The sequence below is a fragment of the Pseudorasbora parva genome, chromosome 1 (assembly GCF_024679245.1).
Source record: "Pseudorasbora parva isolate DD20220531a chromosome 1, ASM2467924v1, whole genome shotgun sequence".
Classification (NCBI taxonomy): Eukaryota; Metazoa; Chordata; class Actinopteri; order Cypriniformes; family Gobionidae; genus Pseudorasbora; species Pseudorasbora parva.
In genome coordinates this window covers 40688078-40705105 of record NC_090172.1, presented here as the reverse complement: position 1 = coordinate 40705105, position 17028 = coordinate 40688078, and the positions used below count along the sequence as shown (strand labels likewise).

At 38.8% G+C, this 17028-nt stretch overlaps 1 protein-coding gene across 2 annotated transcripts in view; it reads right to left on the bottom strand.

Moving 5' to 3' along the window:
- Window positions 1-2704: 2704 nt before the first annotated feature.
- The window catches only part of uacab (uveal autoantigen with coiled-coil domains and ankyrin repeats b), a 65140-nt gene continuing 50816 nt past the window's right edge, over window positions 2705-17028 (bottom strand). For both annotated transcript variants that reach the window (XM_067440513.1, XM_067440522.1), the window contains exons 8-19: window positions 16756-16937; window positions 15745-15782; window positions 14328-14381; window positions 14005-14112; window positions 13786-13818; window positions 10925-11017; window positions 10784-10814; window positions 10552-10601; window positions 6416-9094; window positions 6169-6321; window positions 4748-4813; window positions 2705-4536 (exon numbers count right to left, since the gene is read on the bottom strand). In XM_067440513.1, coding sequence (XP_067296614.1) covers window positions 4465-4536; window positions 4748-4813; window positions 6169-6321; window positions 6416-9094; window positions 10552-10601; window positions 10784-10814; window positions 10925-11017; window positions 13786-13818; window positions 14005-14112; window positions 14328-14381; window positions 15745-15782; window positions 16756-16937 — 3559 coding nt within the window. In that variant the 3' untranslated portion in view covers window positions 2705-4464. The remainder of the gene's footprint in view (window positions 4537-4747; window positions 4814-6168; window positions 6322-6415; window positions 9095-10551; window positions 10602-10783; window positions 10815-10924; window positions 11018-13785; window positions 13819-14004; window positions 14113-14327; window positions 14382-15744; window positions 15783-16755; window positions 16938-17028) is intronic.

Sequence of the window (17028 nt, the reverse complement as noted above, 5' to 3'; positions counted from 1 at the left end):
AGTTACACAGTGTAGCTTTAAATTAATCAAATGTGTTAGTAAAGAGACATACGTTTTTGACAAAACAAAAGATTTATGAATGTCACATGAATTCTATTCTATTGCACTTTCTCAAAAAATAATCTGGAAAAAAAGTATCATGGTTTTCAAAAAAATAAAGCATTTTTCAAAAACTGTTTAAACATTGATAATAATAATAAATGTTAATAGTAAATTTTCCATATTACATAGGCCTACTGATTGTGCATGCTCATTATCCTGTTTTCATATTTACCATCTAAGGCTTTCCTAATATAAAGACTCTTATAAATTAGTCATTATATACATTTTGAAAACAAAAAGTCTTCATGTATCAGTGTTTTCTTCAGTGCCTTCAGACTGTCCAGTTGAGGTCCTTAACAAAATGAAAGCAAAGACAGCCAAAAAGGGAGAACTTAACGGTCTCCTCACCTTTCCCCTCAATTTACCTCTTAACAAGCTTGTAAAATACCACGGGCCTGCACCGCAGAGCAAGAAAAGCAGACAAGACCAAATGCTTTTTTTAAAAGAAAGTACATTAGTTGCAGCACTATTTTCAAGCAGCCAACCATCAATTCCGCATGCTTATTCTGTTAAACCAAGGACACAGCCCCATGTGTCAGCTCTTAGCAGACATGTGAAATGCAGTCGATTTTCCATAGAGGCCTGGGGATTATTAAGAGGTTGAGCTTGGAAGAAAGGACGACCACATGTTTCTTGTTGAGCCCTGACCGGAAAAAGGGGGAGAAAGTAAAAATGAGTTGATACACAAGGCATTAGTGGTTAACCAAGAGCTAATGAGGGAAAAAAGAACAACAATGAGCTCAGATGTAACCATTTTAAATGCAGTTTAAAATTTCAGCTTTGGAGTATAACAACCCTGCACAATTACTCTGTGGTTTAAGAGTCTGTTTGAAATGTGCTCAACAATATCAAGTTTTTGTACCTGTGTGATCTAATTAAACCCACCTCCCCCACAAACAATTTTATTGAGGTAAAACAAGTTCAAAAAAGCCAAAATGGCCAGAACACAACCCAATGGTCTTCCATCGTGCATAAAAACTAAACCATGGGTGGAGAGAGCCGCAGCCTGGCGGTGGTAGTGGGACTCTCCTGTGGCCAGCCAATAAATCCTACAAAATAAAAGAGTCTCTTATTTTTTCAACCATTTTTTCCCCTCATCCCAGGTGTTAGATGATGGATGATGAGGTCAGGGAGGCATGGATCACATGGCAAGGATCAGAGAGGAGCTGGGCAGGAGACATGCTGAATCCATCTAGTCAAAATCAGCCCCATGTGTCCTCCTGAGCCCTGTTATCCTATAAATGAACTTTATTGAGGCAACAAAGTGCAGGGACCTCTGCAAAAACATTAAAGGGGTGAGCGAAGGTGACTGATCCAGGGTGGCTAATGAGAAAAGATGGGGTTTTCCATGACATTCCTTTAAAAGGTACTAATGCAGAAAGCACAACCAGCACAACCTATAGGAGACCCAACGATAAGAAGGTGAAAGAGACAAGAACGGGATGCACATCTGTATTTGTTAAAAAACTATTAAAAGGGAAGGTTAAACAGACTTCAGATCCAGATATGAAAACAGAAAAAAAAGACATGCAAGAAAGATTTAAAAAAACAAATCATTAAATGACTCAAAGGGCTCTGCAGTAAAGCAAGCTTGAATCACGACACAGAGACTACCGAGTGAACAACTAACCACATTAAAGCAACACTAAAGGGGTTCCGCTCCCAGTCTGCCCACCTACCAGGGGGCCAGCTAAACGACAGGGTTACACTGTGATCCTTATGGACATGATTAATGGGAGAGAAAAAGGGAAGGAGAGGGGAGTGATGGGAGGATGTCTGGTTCTGCTTATGGTCCTGGAAATGAGATTAAAGGGAAAGCTCCAAACAGATTGAATTGTATTTGCCATAATTGCTGAGAACAGCTTATGCAGGGCAGGCCACAAATAACAGACTCATAAAAACAAGACACTGCTAAGGAAGGGGGAAGAGTCATTTAAGCAATCCAAGATACAAAAACGTGAAATTAATTAGGTGTAGGATGAGTTTAGAGCTTTAGAAAATGACCTTCAGCATCTTTACTGGAAATATAGGACAAGTGACTAAGACTACATAAAATGACTTACTAAAGCACATTGTACAAACTAAAAGGGGAAAACAACATTGATTCTGCTAGGGTGTTGCAGTTTTTACCCAGACCTTAATATAAAAATAAGAAAAAATACAAAGAAATGATAGAATGTCATGTTTTTTTCTTTGTAAATATTTAGTTTTAAAGGCAAGTTAAACTTAAGGTACAAATCAATGCAAACCACATGAGAGAGAGAGAGAGAGAGAGCGAGGAGAGAGAGAGAGAGAGAGAGAGAGAGAGAGAGAGAGAGAGAGAGAGAGCGAGAGAGAGAGAGAGAGAGAGCGAGAGAGCGAGAGAGCGAGAGAGAGAGAGAGAGAGAGAGAGAGAGAGAGAGAGAGAGAGAGAGAGAGAGAGAGAGAGAGAGAGAGAGCCCTCAATCTTGATCTGATTGGATTTAAAGTAACAACATGTGTGTTCACTTCGAGGAGAGCGAGAGGGCTGGAAAGGCCTGCCAAAGGCAAGGTTCACCTCATGATACTCAGAGACTGCTGGGATTCATCTTTTTCATTTGCACAGAGCCAGTTTAGTCTAAAAGAGGCACTTTTATTGATGTTAGACTCAAAACAAAACAAAAAGGGGAAAAAGGAGAGAAAATGTCCATGAAGAAAATACACAGACTAACTGATGACCATAAGAGCACAGTTAGAATGTTATACTAATAAATAATGAAACCATTACAATTAGTCATTCCCGACAGAGAGAACTGATAGAATCAGTTAATTACAATCAAACCAAATGGCACTACAGTGATGTTTTTTTAAATAAATTAAATCAAAAGTGGAAAGCCATAGTTGGCAACTCTAATTCATTTTAGAATATCTTATTTGAAACTCAAAGGCTAATTTAGATGGTTAAAAATGACAGATTAAAAAAAAAAAAAAAAAAAAAAAAACATCCACAAAATATAAATGCCAGTCTACAGTCATGTTCTGAAACCTGAACAGATTATTGTGCCTTTCCATTCCAGTCCTGCTGAATTCTGTAATAGTTACCACAAACATGGTGTTCATTAATCAAAAGTAGTACAAAGCCTTGTAAAATGTGATATATCAGATGTGGAAAGCATCAAATGGGAGAATTCCTAAATGCATCACATTCTCCTACACAAAAGCACACATCAAACTTGGCCAGCCAAGTCACACCACTAGATGGCGATATCAGCCAGGATACAGAAACATAAAGGATAGAGTGTGAAAGTCCTCAGCTTTGCTCATACAATCATTCATGAGATGTGATATGCTGATGTTACTGCAGCAACAAAGAGCTTTTACATAAACACTTTACAAAAAGAAGTACTCCATCCTATAATCACCCAACCCAATAGACACTCACTGACTCAAATACATCATGGGCATTTGAAACGAATGTTCCAGTGTACGGACATGGGCCTGGGCAAAACTCCAAAATATATTTTTGTAATATGAAGCTGCAGTGACTTTGGACTGTAATAATGCTGGGACCCTCCAAAACAAGTGTACCAATGATATTTAATCTGGTATCAGTGCTGTGCAATTATGCTCTTACTGTATAATACATGTGCACAAGCTTGCATATGACGAAAATGTAATATAGGATATGTAACCACTATGCCACTGGCATTTCAAAAAAACATACCACCCAGGAAATGCCTCTGTGCCCACCACTCAACTATAAAGCCTTAAAGCCAATTTCCCTAGTGTTGAAAGATCCATTTCCTCTAACCAGATCATTAGTTTAACCATTGCAGTGGACACAGCGTCTGTATTGTTACAGTACGTTAAAATCTCTCTAAAGGGATGCGTCCCTCATTAATACACCACACACGTAGCTTAGATAGAGGCTATGAGAGTGGAGGGAGGGAATTTTCTTCTTTGAACTGTAGTTAGGTTATTTCAACATGAAATAAGGAAGGTACATGAGACTCAATCACCGAATGTGCAGTTTAAATCTTAACAGCATCCTGTACTTCTCATTGACTCTATAGCATGTAGCAATAACATACATAGTTAAGCCAATATACTTAAGTATGATTATGATTAAATCATTATCCATTGCCTCTCATGTTTATGTTTTTTTGTTTTTTTTGAGTTTAGATAGCCCTAGTGCTATATTTAGTACTGTCACTAGGCAAATCTATTTTACAGATACTATATTTCATACTGTTAGTACATACAACACCAAACCTAATCTCAAACATTACAAAACGTGACTTTCTAAGTGAAGTACTCCAGAGCAGTATCAAACTGCACTGAGCTGAATGCGAGGTTACTGGGTGAATGATGAATTGGAGTCAGTGTGGTCTCAGTGTGTTAAGTTCAACACACAAAACCTTGTCTCATTCGAATGATCTGCAGCAAGGCAGCTTGGACATCTTCATCCATGTGACCCTGAAAGAAAACAAGTGACCGGTATTCAGTCAGGATAAATCCATCTTTAGAACTCCATCCAGAAACTTCTATGCAACTACACGCTATGACCTGTACACTATTATAATGTCTTACTATAACAGTATTGTTGATCTCAGGCATGAATAGGCCTTGTTATGCTACTGCAAAAAAAGAAAACACTGTCACACTTAATACATTCATATACAATTACCTGTGCTGCACTGAGAAGATGAGTTCGATAAATTGAAACCACTTCTCTATGTTGCCTCTCAGCGTCCTGTTTAGATGGAAAAAGACAAGACGTAAGCAACAAACAATAGGCAACATGTTTCATTATGAAATTAATTGTGCAGGGCTTTCACTATGAGGTTTCCACCTAAGCAGCATAAAACCTCTTCAGTGTGTGTGTGTATTTTTTATGCTCCAATGAACACTACTTTTGCCATTGTACAGAAGCTGCTTGTACCCGAGCACCAGAGGTTACAAAGGCTGTTTACACAGCAATAGAATATGTATGTCAGTCCTGTATTTGACTGCTTAATATGGTTGCATACACACACAGAATGCGGTTGTTACTCCCTTAATTAACTACACTATCTCTGAACTCACACATACATTTTCATGACAATTCTCTGCAAACTCTTGCTATGTGAACTGGACTGGACAAGTAGTCTGTCATGTCATGCAGTGTGAAAGAACCACTCTGCACTGGACACAAGCACGTCTCTCGTGGAGCGTGCTTTCATCTGTAACTTTCAGAGAGGAAGATGTGTCAGGTCCCTGTCTTCCATCAGAGCTGCATAGTGTGTGGTCTGTGTTTGACTCAAATGCGTCGCTCTACATTCGGGTATAAAGGCTGCTGTCGGTTAATTAAGATTTGACTGATGCAAACAACTTAAAGAACACTGACTTGTACTACATGACTTCTGCAGATTCATTTCAGAATGAATAGTGTTGCTTTGAAACATATCCGAGTCCGAGGACACAAACAGCTCTGGGTAGAACGTCATGGGTTGTCATCTCAATCGTGGCATGGTGTGAACTCAGCATAAGCTCATTGTTATGGTTCAGGAGGAAATGTAAAAGGTGACTGCTGTTTGTTTGCGTCTACAACTCTGCATGATAATGCTGTGACGATGATGAAGTGTGATGTCTGCATGAGCAGGGTGCATGAAATTATCCAAATACATATGTTGACAAGCAGGTAGGACATCCTATTATTGCATTTGGTCCAACTTTTTTTTGGTCCTGAGACTTCCACAGAAGATATACTGCATGTTAATTTTTATATTAGACCACTTCTATTATTGATTGCTATCAGGATGTGAAGACAGTTTTAACCAGTATAACAAAAAGCGTTTATGAAAAACATTGCCCACCCTAGCTTTAAGTAATATTAGACCACTTATTTTAATAACAACAAATATTGTAAGATTTCTTAATTATATAATTATATTACTGCTGAAATAACCTGAGGGAGAAAGAGATTTCCCTTCATAGGCTATTTAGTCAATTGTGAATGCAAGTCTGAGTAAGTGGCTGTATTTTTTCAGTCCAAAGTGATGCCATGTAATATTTTTGTGCAATTATAACCAAATCCACTAGTATGTGCATATGAACAGAGCTACTTACAGCCAGCTGCTGCTGGAGGCTCTTGACCTGGGCTTGGAGTGTGTCAATGTGTTGAGTCTGTCTTTTGTTGGGCGTGTTGCCAGCATAAGCCAGCTGGGATAAGCCATTCAAAGCCTGTTTCAGCCTTTCAACATCTGCCAACAGTTCTGTGATCTGAAACCGAGAACACCTTGCTTATAATGAGACAAAATATCAGACACTTATCAAAAAAGCACTTGAACATAACAAATGAGTATAACATTCTCACCCTTTTGTCTTTAAGTTCAGTCTGCTCTGAGGATGCTTGAATCCTCTTCTGTAGTTCTCCAATGGTGCTGAGCGATTCCTCATATCTCTCTTTCAGATCCCTGATCTCCTTCTCGATGGAGGTGCTCTTTATCTGCAGGGCCTCGGTTTCCGCTCTTGCCCTTTTTTCACCCTCCCTGGCCTGGGTTGTTTCCCTGTACAGATCCTCATATTGCTCATCCAGTCCTGACAGCCGATCGCCAAGTTCACACACCTTCTCCTCAAGCTTGTGCTTTTCAGCTGTGAGCTCGGTCACCTGTTCTTCATAGCTACGGAGGTCATCAAGAGCGTGTGTGGCTCTGAGGAGCTCAGTCTGCAGGGTTGCTACATCCTCAGCCCTCTGCGCACTGGTTTCTTCCTCCTCCCGCAGTGCCAAGCGAAGCTTGTCAACCTCATGCTCCAGAGCCTCTTTAACCTGGCTATACTGGGTCTCATCACAGCACTGACTCTGGAGTTGTTTCTCTAGTTCATGAACACGCTGGACTTCCAGTTTATGAGCTTCATGTAAGCACTTGACCTCCTTTTGTGCCTCCTGCAGGCTCCCACTGAGAGAGCTCTGCATAGCCTCAAACTGATCTAGATGAATATACTCACGGTCCAGTTTCTTCTGGAGACTCTGGATCTCAGAGTCGCACAACGCATTTTGCTCCTCTAGTTCAGCCCGCTGGATCGTAACCTCTTTATATTGCTGCTCCAGCTCCACTAACTTTAGACTTAACTCCTCCACCTGGCCCTTGCAACGGTCCTCCATTTCTTTGTACTTCTCGCTGGACACAAGCCCTGTCTGAAGTTTCTGCTGCACAGATGCCATCTCTTCTTTCAATTTTTCATTTTCTATTCTTTGGCTTTCCCCCTTTGTCTTTTCATCATTGTACATCTCCTGCCTTTGAGCAAGTTGATCTGCCAAGTCCTTCAAAGTGATGTTGAAATAAATCTCTTTTTCCTCCATAGCAGTCAATGGCACAAACTTTGACTGCAATGCCTCTTGAATAGTATCCAACTCTTTCTTTTGTGCTTCGATTTCCTTATGTAGTTGTGATGCGCTCTCTTGAGCACGCTGGTACTTTAAGTTGGCATCTCTAGCTTGCCCCTCTGCTTCTGATAACGCTTTGCTCATTGTGCTTTTTAATCCCTCATGTTCCACAAGGCTGATATAGTCATTTGCTAACTTGGCCTGCACATTCTCAAACTCTTCTTTCAACATAGCATTTCCTTCTTTCGCCTTCTGTATCTCCTCGTCCCGAGCTCTACATTCTTCCTCTAACTTTGCAATTTCAATCTTAGCTTTCTCCAAAGCCTTATCTAATACCATCTGCACTCTCTCATACTCCTCCTTTGTGACAAAGTCAGTGTCAAAGCTCTGCTTCAGTGCTGCTTTTTCAGCTGCCAAAATCTCAAGTTCATTGACTCTCTCCTGGTATTGATCTTGAAGGCTATTAAGACCTCCTTTTAGTTCTGTGTTGCGTTCTGTGAGTGCAGCAATCTCGCTCTCATAACGTTCACAGGGGATGTATATGCTCTTCAGGTTGGTAATATTCTCACAGAGAGAGGTCTTCTCCTCCTGCAGCCTCTGTAGCTGCTCCTCAGCACGTTTTCTCATCTCCGTCTCCTCTGCTAACCTAACCCTCAACTCCTCCACAGCAAGGCCCATAGACCTCTTCACCTCCTCGTGGTTTTCTAAGGCCACAAACTTTGTCTTCATATTGTTGCTGAGTTCCTGCAGCTCCTCTCTGAGCAGTTCTCTCTCATCATCACCCTCCTCCACTTCACATATTAAGGACTGACACTTCGTAGTGACATCAGCAAGTTTCTTCTTCAGGGATAAGTTTTGCTCCTCCAGAGCAGCCCGGACTCGCTCATGCTCTTGCAGGGGGACAGTTTGTCGATCGTCCATCACACGATGGAGCTCTGCAACTTCCTCCAGCACACGGTCATAATCTTCCCTTAACTCAGCCAACTGTAGCTCCTTCTCATCCACAGCATTGGTGAGGAGGTTCTTCATGTTGTCAAACTTCTCTCCTGGAACCATTGACGTCAACCTGACCTCTGCAGTCTTCACTTGACCCTCCATGTTTAAAAGAGTCTCCTCCATGTCTTTATGGTCCTCTTGCATTGCGCTCAGCTCTGCAGTGAGCTTCTCAACCTCCACAGCCAGAAGTCCTTCACTTTTTTTATACTCCTCCAATGCTTTCTCACTCTGCTTCAAATGGTTCCTTACACGTCCAACCTCAGCAGAAGCTCCCTCATACTTTGCCTTCATCTCATTCAGCTGTGCTTTGAGGTCATCAACAACTTGGTTATTGAGATGATCCTTTACCGCCACCACATGAGCCTGGAGTTGTTTAACCTTTGTCTCAGAATCTATCATTCGCTTTTGCACATCTCCCATGGCTTCCTCCAGCTCATGTACCTGCTGTTCCGACTCACGTTTGATGGTCTCACACTTCCTGGTCAGCTCGTCACACTCTTGGGACTTGCATGCTAGAGACTTTTGGAGGCGGCCCACCTCCTCTTGTGCAGCCTCTTGTTGTCGACGGACACATTCAAGCTCTTGACAAAGTTTCTCATAATCACCAGCCACCGACCGAGACACCTCCAAGGGTCGCGCCACGGATCGAGATGGTCCTATAGGCTGCAATATCTGAATTTAAACACAAATGGGCATTAATTATTAATCACATAAACAGTCTGTCATAATAATGAGTGAATAGTTATTAAGCTAAAGTGGAAAAGATTGGAAAGGGCCTACAATTGTTATTTTCACAGCTTTCCTTTTCCTCACGACTATTGGAACAAGAAATTAGGGACAAGAATCTAGACTGTAAAAATCCATGACCAACCATCTTTTGATGAAGGGAAGATGGAATGGTTCCCATCCTTTTTCTCACATGGGTTCATAACAAGGGATTAAACCTTTTAAAGAAAACTTTATCTAGGCCACATCCCAAGTCAGACATCGGATCCTACTTTAGCAGGTGCATTTTTTTATATATTTTTAAAGCATGCAGTGACCTCTAACATACGTGAGAGTAAAGTATTCTCTGGTGCTAATGTGACAACAAAATTGCATCCACCACATCTGCCCAAAAGCTGAACCCAGGTATGTTATGTCCCTCCAGAGAATTGTACTAATAAATCATAAACCGTCTGACACTGCAGGCTATGGAGGTTCTGAAATGAAATGAGAGAGAGCAACTTATCTGACTGCCACTGCCTCTCCTAAGCTTAACACAGCTGACATAGACAGTCTGCTCACTGCATTACTGAACATAAGCATATAAAATTTCAAACCTTGGGAACCTTGTGCATGTTCAGCAAACCTTTAGAATAGTTTCTTGATTTTACATTTAAGCATTCACATTTGAAGTCTGATGCTGTTGTTGAACTTCATGAGGGAAATCAGACATAAACTGGTTCCTGGGTATTTACCCAAGCACATGAGTAAAATATGTAACTGCATTTACGCATTTAAAAATTTTGTAGACCTGAATGTTACAGATTATTTTATAGCAATTAATTATATTATTAGTAATTAATTCACAGTGCCCATGGTATACATATTACATGCATAAAAGTGTTACCTTCTTAATGGAAAAATATATATACTTATGGAAATGTTTAATATGTACACACATTTAGGCATTTTGGACATTTTATTACTGATTGGCAGGTTGGAATGTTGAAACAAGGTCAACCATTATAAAATCACAATAGTTTCATTTGAACACACATCTTTAAAGTCATTTGTTAAATCACAGTACAGACTTTCAAGTGCATTACTCTAAATTACCTCAGTTTCTTCCCTAATAAAAGTATGCCATACTTTACCAATAAACTTTAACTTGTACTTCCTTTTAAGTACAGATAAAACAGTAGTACAAAATGTAGTACAACAGTAAATTCCCTCAAAAGTAACATCCCTCAAGGTCACTCCACAACTGTTCCCCTAAAGACCCTCGATTTCAAGTTTCTCCCATGTCGCATATTTTAGTGTTCACATCAAGTAAATTAAATCTAAAATACAATTTGTTTTCGTCTTCAGTAGAAATCTTTGGTATTTATGTTGATTGAGAAGATTTTAAAGAAATTTAAATTCACCTGAGCAGAGTCCAAGCTGTGTGACTGTCGAACTAGTACATTGTCTTTTCCTGCAGAAAAAAAAAGAACCCAGAATGAAAACACACACATGACTGTTTATAGAAATATGACAAATTTAAACATCCCTGCATTATTTCAACAGCAGCACAGTTTATATTGAGGTATATCAATATGAATTTGTACTGTACTTAAATCACAGTCTAAAGATCCAGATTTTAAAAGCCAAAATCACCTTTGATCACAGACTGACCGGGGTAATCTCCCTGTAAAATAAAAACATGCAGATTTATTCATCACTTTAATCACAAATTTTTGGATCTAGAGTTAACAAGCACCAGTCCTTGATGAGCATCTTGCAAAGATGTTCACTAACCAAATGGCTCCGTTGCTGGACTCTCACAGTCTCTATGGCCCTGGCTCCTTCTTCCTTCTCTTTGGCAGAAAGTAAAAGCTTCAGCTGTTCTCTCTGGTGCACAAAACAGATACACATGCATATTCAACGGCCAACCTTAAAAATACAAATTAACGTCCATCTAAACCATGATAGGATGATCAGCCCTGCAAACTCAGAAGAGATGAAAAAGGTGACACATTTAATGTTGTTGGGGGGGTCTGGGGGTATCGTCCCCCAGGAAAATACAACATTTGCTTCAAGTAAAAAAATAAAAAAGGAAATTTTAAAAAAAGAAGAAAAAAAGAAGAAGAAAAAAAACATTCATTGACACTAGGGTTGGCAACTGTTGGCAAATTTCAGAATTGGATTTGGTTTCAATTCAATTTACAAGCTTGGAATTCGATTAAGTTTGAATCAATATTAGATTGGATTCAGTACATGGATAATTAACTAAAAGGAAGAAAAGAAAAATCTCTCAACTAATTCTGTAAAGTATACAGGGAACATCAGTTGGTTTAATATTTCATTAATACATGATATCATTAATATAATTATTTTGACTATTTTAATATATGATTTTGTAGGCTGCTTATGTTCAAATTACACATTAGGATTTACAACCCTAGAAATTGTCCCAAGGATGTAATGCTCTGTTTTTGCCTTATTTGGAAGAGTCATGAATATTAATGTTGAGCTCTGCTCTGATTGCTTATTTCAGCAGCTCACAGCCGTTCAGTAAAGCAGCTGGTGAGTCCTGACCGTCCTGACAGAACACAGACCAATGACACTTTAAGCAGAACATCTCAAATGGAGATTGCTGAAATGCAGCTTACTTGTTTATTGGTGTTTTCAGATCATCCGCGCGCGCGAGAGAGAGCTTGCATGCATATGGTTGCCAGGTTGTACATGTTTAGGTAAAACACCGGATAGTATATGTGTTCTTTTCACAGAAAAGCTCTGATTGGGGGAATTTAAATAACTGAAATCTGGCAACCACAAGCACGAATGCTCTTCATTCCATCAGACAAAACCAAAACCAGTGATTTTAGACTTGTCTTTTTTCGTCAACGATATTACATGTTTATATAACGTTAGTCACAAGGGTAGGCTACGATGTGACTATGATGTACTCTGAAATACAAGCATGCCAAAACATGGCAGGGAGTCTTGTTGTTAAGCCAGCCTATCAGAATTTAGCCTCTCATCTCTGATTGGCTGGAATTATGTGATATTTTAATGTGGAGTTGTGTTGAGCAAGCAAGCTGTCGAGCAGTCTGAGCGTGTATCGGAGCGCAAGCAAACGAGACGTTGCACATGTGAAATATAACGTCGGCGCACATCCAAATAAGCTTATTTTAAATGCAAAATAGATTTTCGTTCGCTCAAAATACTTTCTTATTTGCGAACATTTCTCCGCAAAATCACTTATTTTTCCGTAGTGTTTTTCATGCACGATATTTACATAAGAAGTAGGAGGCAATGGTGTTTGATACTCACGGTATGTGATGGCCATGTGCTGAACTCTTATTATTTCACTACACCAAGGTTAATTTAATTTCTCATTCTAGGGCACCTTTAACGTTATATGACATTGTTTACAAGCTTTTTTTAACACCTTTCCAAGGTTAAACCACTGATTGATAGGGATTACATGCAGGGCTTGACATTAACACCCGCCAACCCGCCAAATGCGGGTAGATTTCAGCTGTGGCGGGTACGGCAGCCACTCCCACTAGCCACTTTGGTGGGTTGAATATAATTTAAAGCTAAATGAAATGCCAAGACCGTCGTATCACAAAATTGCCTACCATTCAACTACAATTCTTTATACTTAGTGAAGGCAAGATAGGCGGAATCACGCTGAATGACACACAACAAAAGCGCTCTCTCTCGTGCGCTCTCTGTCGCACGCGCGATCAGTTCTCCTTGCTCCTGAAAACTCAAATACACGCGCACACTGATGTCAAAATGTCCATCGCACGAACACTGTCGGTTATGGCTTAAGTGTACGGTAAACAGGTGGGTAATAACTGGATATGTGTCACAAATATTACATCCATGCATGCAGCAGCCCAATTAAATACCCGTCTGTCATTAATGTTAATCAAACAACTACAGATGTTAAATAAATGTATAAGACTACATATTAAATAAATATGTAGGTCTATTAGTGTCTGAATTTTGATTTTATTTTTATTACCTATTGTTTTTATAATTTGCTTATATATAGCCTAACTAAAATAACTCATAGCCTATCATATTACATTTCTCATATTAGCCTATTATACCGTATTCTATTATAATCTATTATATTGCCCACCCCTTGCCCACCTGCACATCCCAGCTGATATACAATGTAGTCTTGATTCGGATGGTCACTCTGCATTTGAAAGTTTGAAAGGGTTTTAAATCTTCTAAATCAAGTAAAATGATTCAAAATCAAGTAATTTAAGCATGCCAAAGTCAACTTTAAACATATACAATGTAATTTCCAAACAGGAAAATTGTGGCCAGTGAAAATGCTGAGTGGCTAGTAACTTTGGAAAACCACTAGCCACGGTGGCTGGTGAGCAAAAAAGTTAATGCCAAGCCCTGATTACATGTGACATTTTGATTCAGATTTCGGTCAGTTGTACTGTATCTTTCAACATACTTTCTGATGTTAAGCGGAAAAGATGATTGGTTCAATTACACTTCACTTGAAAAGAGGTGGTACAGCAATCTTTCACACCACAAAAGATCACGGAGGCAAGACTATGGTCTCACTCCAGTCTATGGGAAATTAGCCCAATTTTGATTTTAGGACAGAAGAAAGCATCTTCCAGGACAACACAAAGTACCTCCTTGTGAATGTCCTCCACTGTAGATTTTTCCTGAAAACAAAAAGAAAGAGAGAGAGAAAATGCATTACACAAGATGTCTGCAGAGCACACACAACCACCTGCTCAGATAAGTACAGATGAGTATTTTGGCTTCAATTTATTGCAGTGCTGAAAACACTTGTGTAAGGCACAGGCTTGCAAATAAATTGGCCAATTATGAAAAGACTGAAGAAACACCTGGCTGAGTTGCTGCTGAAGCATGTTAACTTTATCTAGAAGCGTCCTCTGTTCCTGGTGGACCTTCTTTAGAGACTCCTGTTGACTCTCATTCTTTTTCTCCAGGTCCTAGAAAACACAAAAGCGTTTACACAATTACAGACACAGTCAATGAATGCACACTCAGTTGTATTAAATGTACAGTTCACAATACAAAACATTTCTTACAACCATAATAACCAACACAAAAGCAGGTAAAATAATGTGTAAGTCCTGGTATAATAACAACAACAAAAAAGATGAACAATTTACTAGCAACTGTCATGGAGTTAAAAAGCCCTCACCTGAATGATCTTCTCATGGTTAGAGGTTTCAGACGCCATCTCCACAGACTGCAACTGACACAGACAGAAAATAAAATTATCAATCCAACGCAAAATGGCCAGGATTATTTTCTAATATAGTTTCAGAATCCTTGGTAAGAGCACAGAAGAAGAAGAAATCTTTGTAAATCAGTGGAGTGGTTACAAGTCTGAGAAACACTAATTTCAACAATAAAATGTTGTATTGTTATCATTTTAGTCCTATCAGATGGGCGGAATTAATTCATACACACTACTAGAGAACACTATTATTCAGATGCAAAAGTGTGCTGTGGGGCAGAAACAGCTGCTCTTCATACACTACTGACAAATTCCAATGAAAGAAACGAGCTGTCTCTGATCATTACAGCATGTCACATTTTTTTAAATTGACAAATTATGACATTAGTGAACATTAGTAAATATCAGGATAATAGAATAGAATAGAATAGAATAGAATAGAATAGAATAGAATAGAATAGAATAGAATAGAATAGAATAGAATAGAATAGAATTTATTGTCCCATTACTGGGAAATATGTCTTAGACATCGTGACACGGCCAGTGTACAATAGGACAATACATACATACATTCATACATACATACATACATAAAAGCCTAAATTTTAATATAAAAATACAGCATTATATAACAGACATAAGATTCTCTATTTAAGATTTTGACCGCAGTTGGCACGAAATAATTTTTGACTTATACTTCAAAACCCTAAATAGTCTCCCTGATGGTAACAAATTAAAATACATGTGCAAAATATGTGTCATCAGCAACAATTTTTTTAGCTTGTTTAAAAATTGATGCCTCGTACAGCTCTTGTATAATTTGTTTATCCTTTAACCCTAGAATTGAAGTGCATATAATTAAAAAGTGGATAACTGGATATGGTTTATATTTTTATATGAAAAATGTATTTTGCCTTACATTAATCGAACACTGGGTGGCAGTAGTGTGTAAAAATGGCCACAGAATTGCAGTTGTTAATGCAGGTGGGGTCAGATAAGTGCATCATCAAGATATTGATACTTAGCTTGTGATAAGAAATTATATAAGCCTGAAATAATTTACTTTCCATTTATTATAGATAAAAATGAGAAACAAAGAACCTCTCTGCATTATAAACCCCATTTGTATGATTGGAGTTTCACCGCTATAGACGGCTTCAGTGAAATTATAATGAGAAAAAGGTAGCCTTTCTTTGTGCAGTATGTGTGGGGAAAAATGTATCAGTCCAGTAATAAAACTGAGATACTAACAAAATTTAATCAGCAAGGGGAAACTGTTTTAACCTTGTGTTTGAGTACAAACTGTACAGTATTTTATTAAACTCTCATCCACAGGGAGATGGTCATAATAAAACAAAGGTGAAAATGCTGTATATACCCGTCTCGTTCTCTGTTCCATCTTGGCAGCTTCTTTTGCTGTGAATACAAATGAGTAATCATTAATTAGCAATTCATGAAACAACCGATATAAAAAATTATTTTTGAGGTTTTTTTTTATTATTTTGGAGTATTGAGTTGTTTTTTCCCCCTCATGACCTATGATATGTGTGAGTGAGTAGCTCATTCTTTTCACTCTGAAGCATGAAGCTGACAAGACACTGCTCTACACTCTTCTAAGGGAGCGTGCTTCATAAGCTCTTGGGGCTTTGATCTCTCTATTGCCTTACTATCTGATAAAGGCTTATTCACACCAAAAATGATGCAACAAAGTCATGTGAACTGCAGGGAAGGGGGGTTAAAAACCTTGCAAAAATTGCATTAAAACTGATTTCCACCAAAAATGGCAGACATTTTCATCAGCCTCTGTAAAAAGTTTCAAATATATGAAAGAGCATCCACATACTGGAAAAAAAACATCACTTAAATGCAAAGGATAATGGAATGGAACAACGGAAGTAATGAGGTGAGATAGGGACAATGTTACTATAATAATGTTGGTCTACTGTTCAAATATCATCAGATATCACTTCTCTTCGCTCTGTTCGTTTATTGCCTTTATGACTATTTAGAGTGCTTATTCTGGACACATCACCCAAAAGGTTCTCGGTCCATAAATCTGCAATGAAGGACTACATTATAACCTTTTGTGCCTTCCCTCTCATTTACGTGACTGTCCAGCATATTAGATTGCAGTTTTAGACTATGATCTGTTCTAATATAATAATACTTGATGCACATTAAATGCATCTAACCATAAAATTGTGCATCCAATCAAACTTTACAATCTCTGGACACGGTCACTATACAATTCAGACCATGTCATTTTACTGATTTTGATTTTGAGGTACATTTTAATTGCTTTCAATTCAATTTTAAGCACTGCTCTACAGCTCTAACATTGTAGACATATGGGAGAGATATATTATAAAAACAGGAAGCATAACCAAACCTTTTGTGGCACTGTCCAGATAACTCTTGACAAGAGAGACAAGCTCCTGGTTTTTGCTCAGTCGTGCATAGTGATAACTGTCGTGGCCAAAACCATCCACAGCAGTGACATCAGCGCCATGTTTCAACAAAACGTCCACGGCATCCTTGCACGCATATTCACAGCCCAGAATCAACGCTGTTCTGAGTGAACAGAGACAAAAACACATCATTCAGAGGACAATGACGTTTAAAAGTACTTCTGAGATTTCTCTAAACTATTAAAGGGATACTT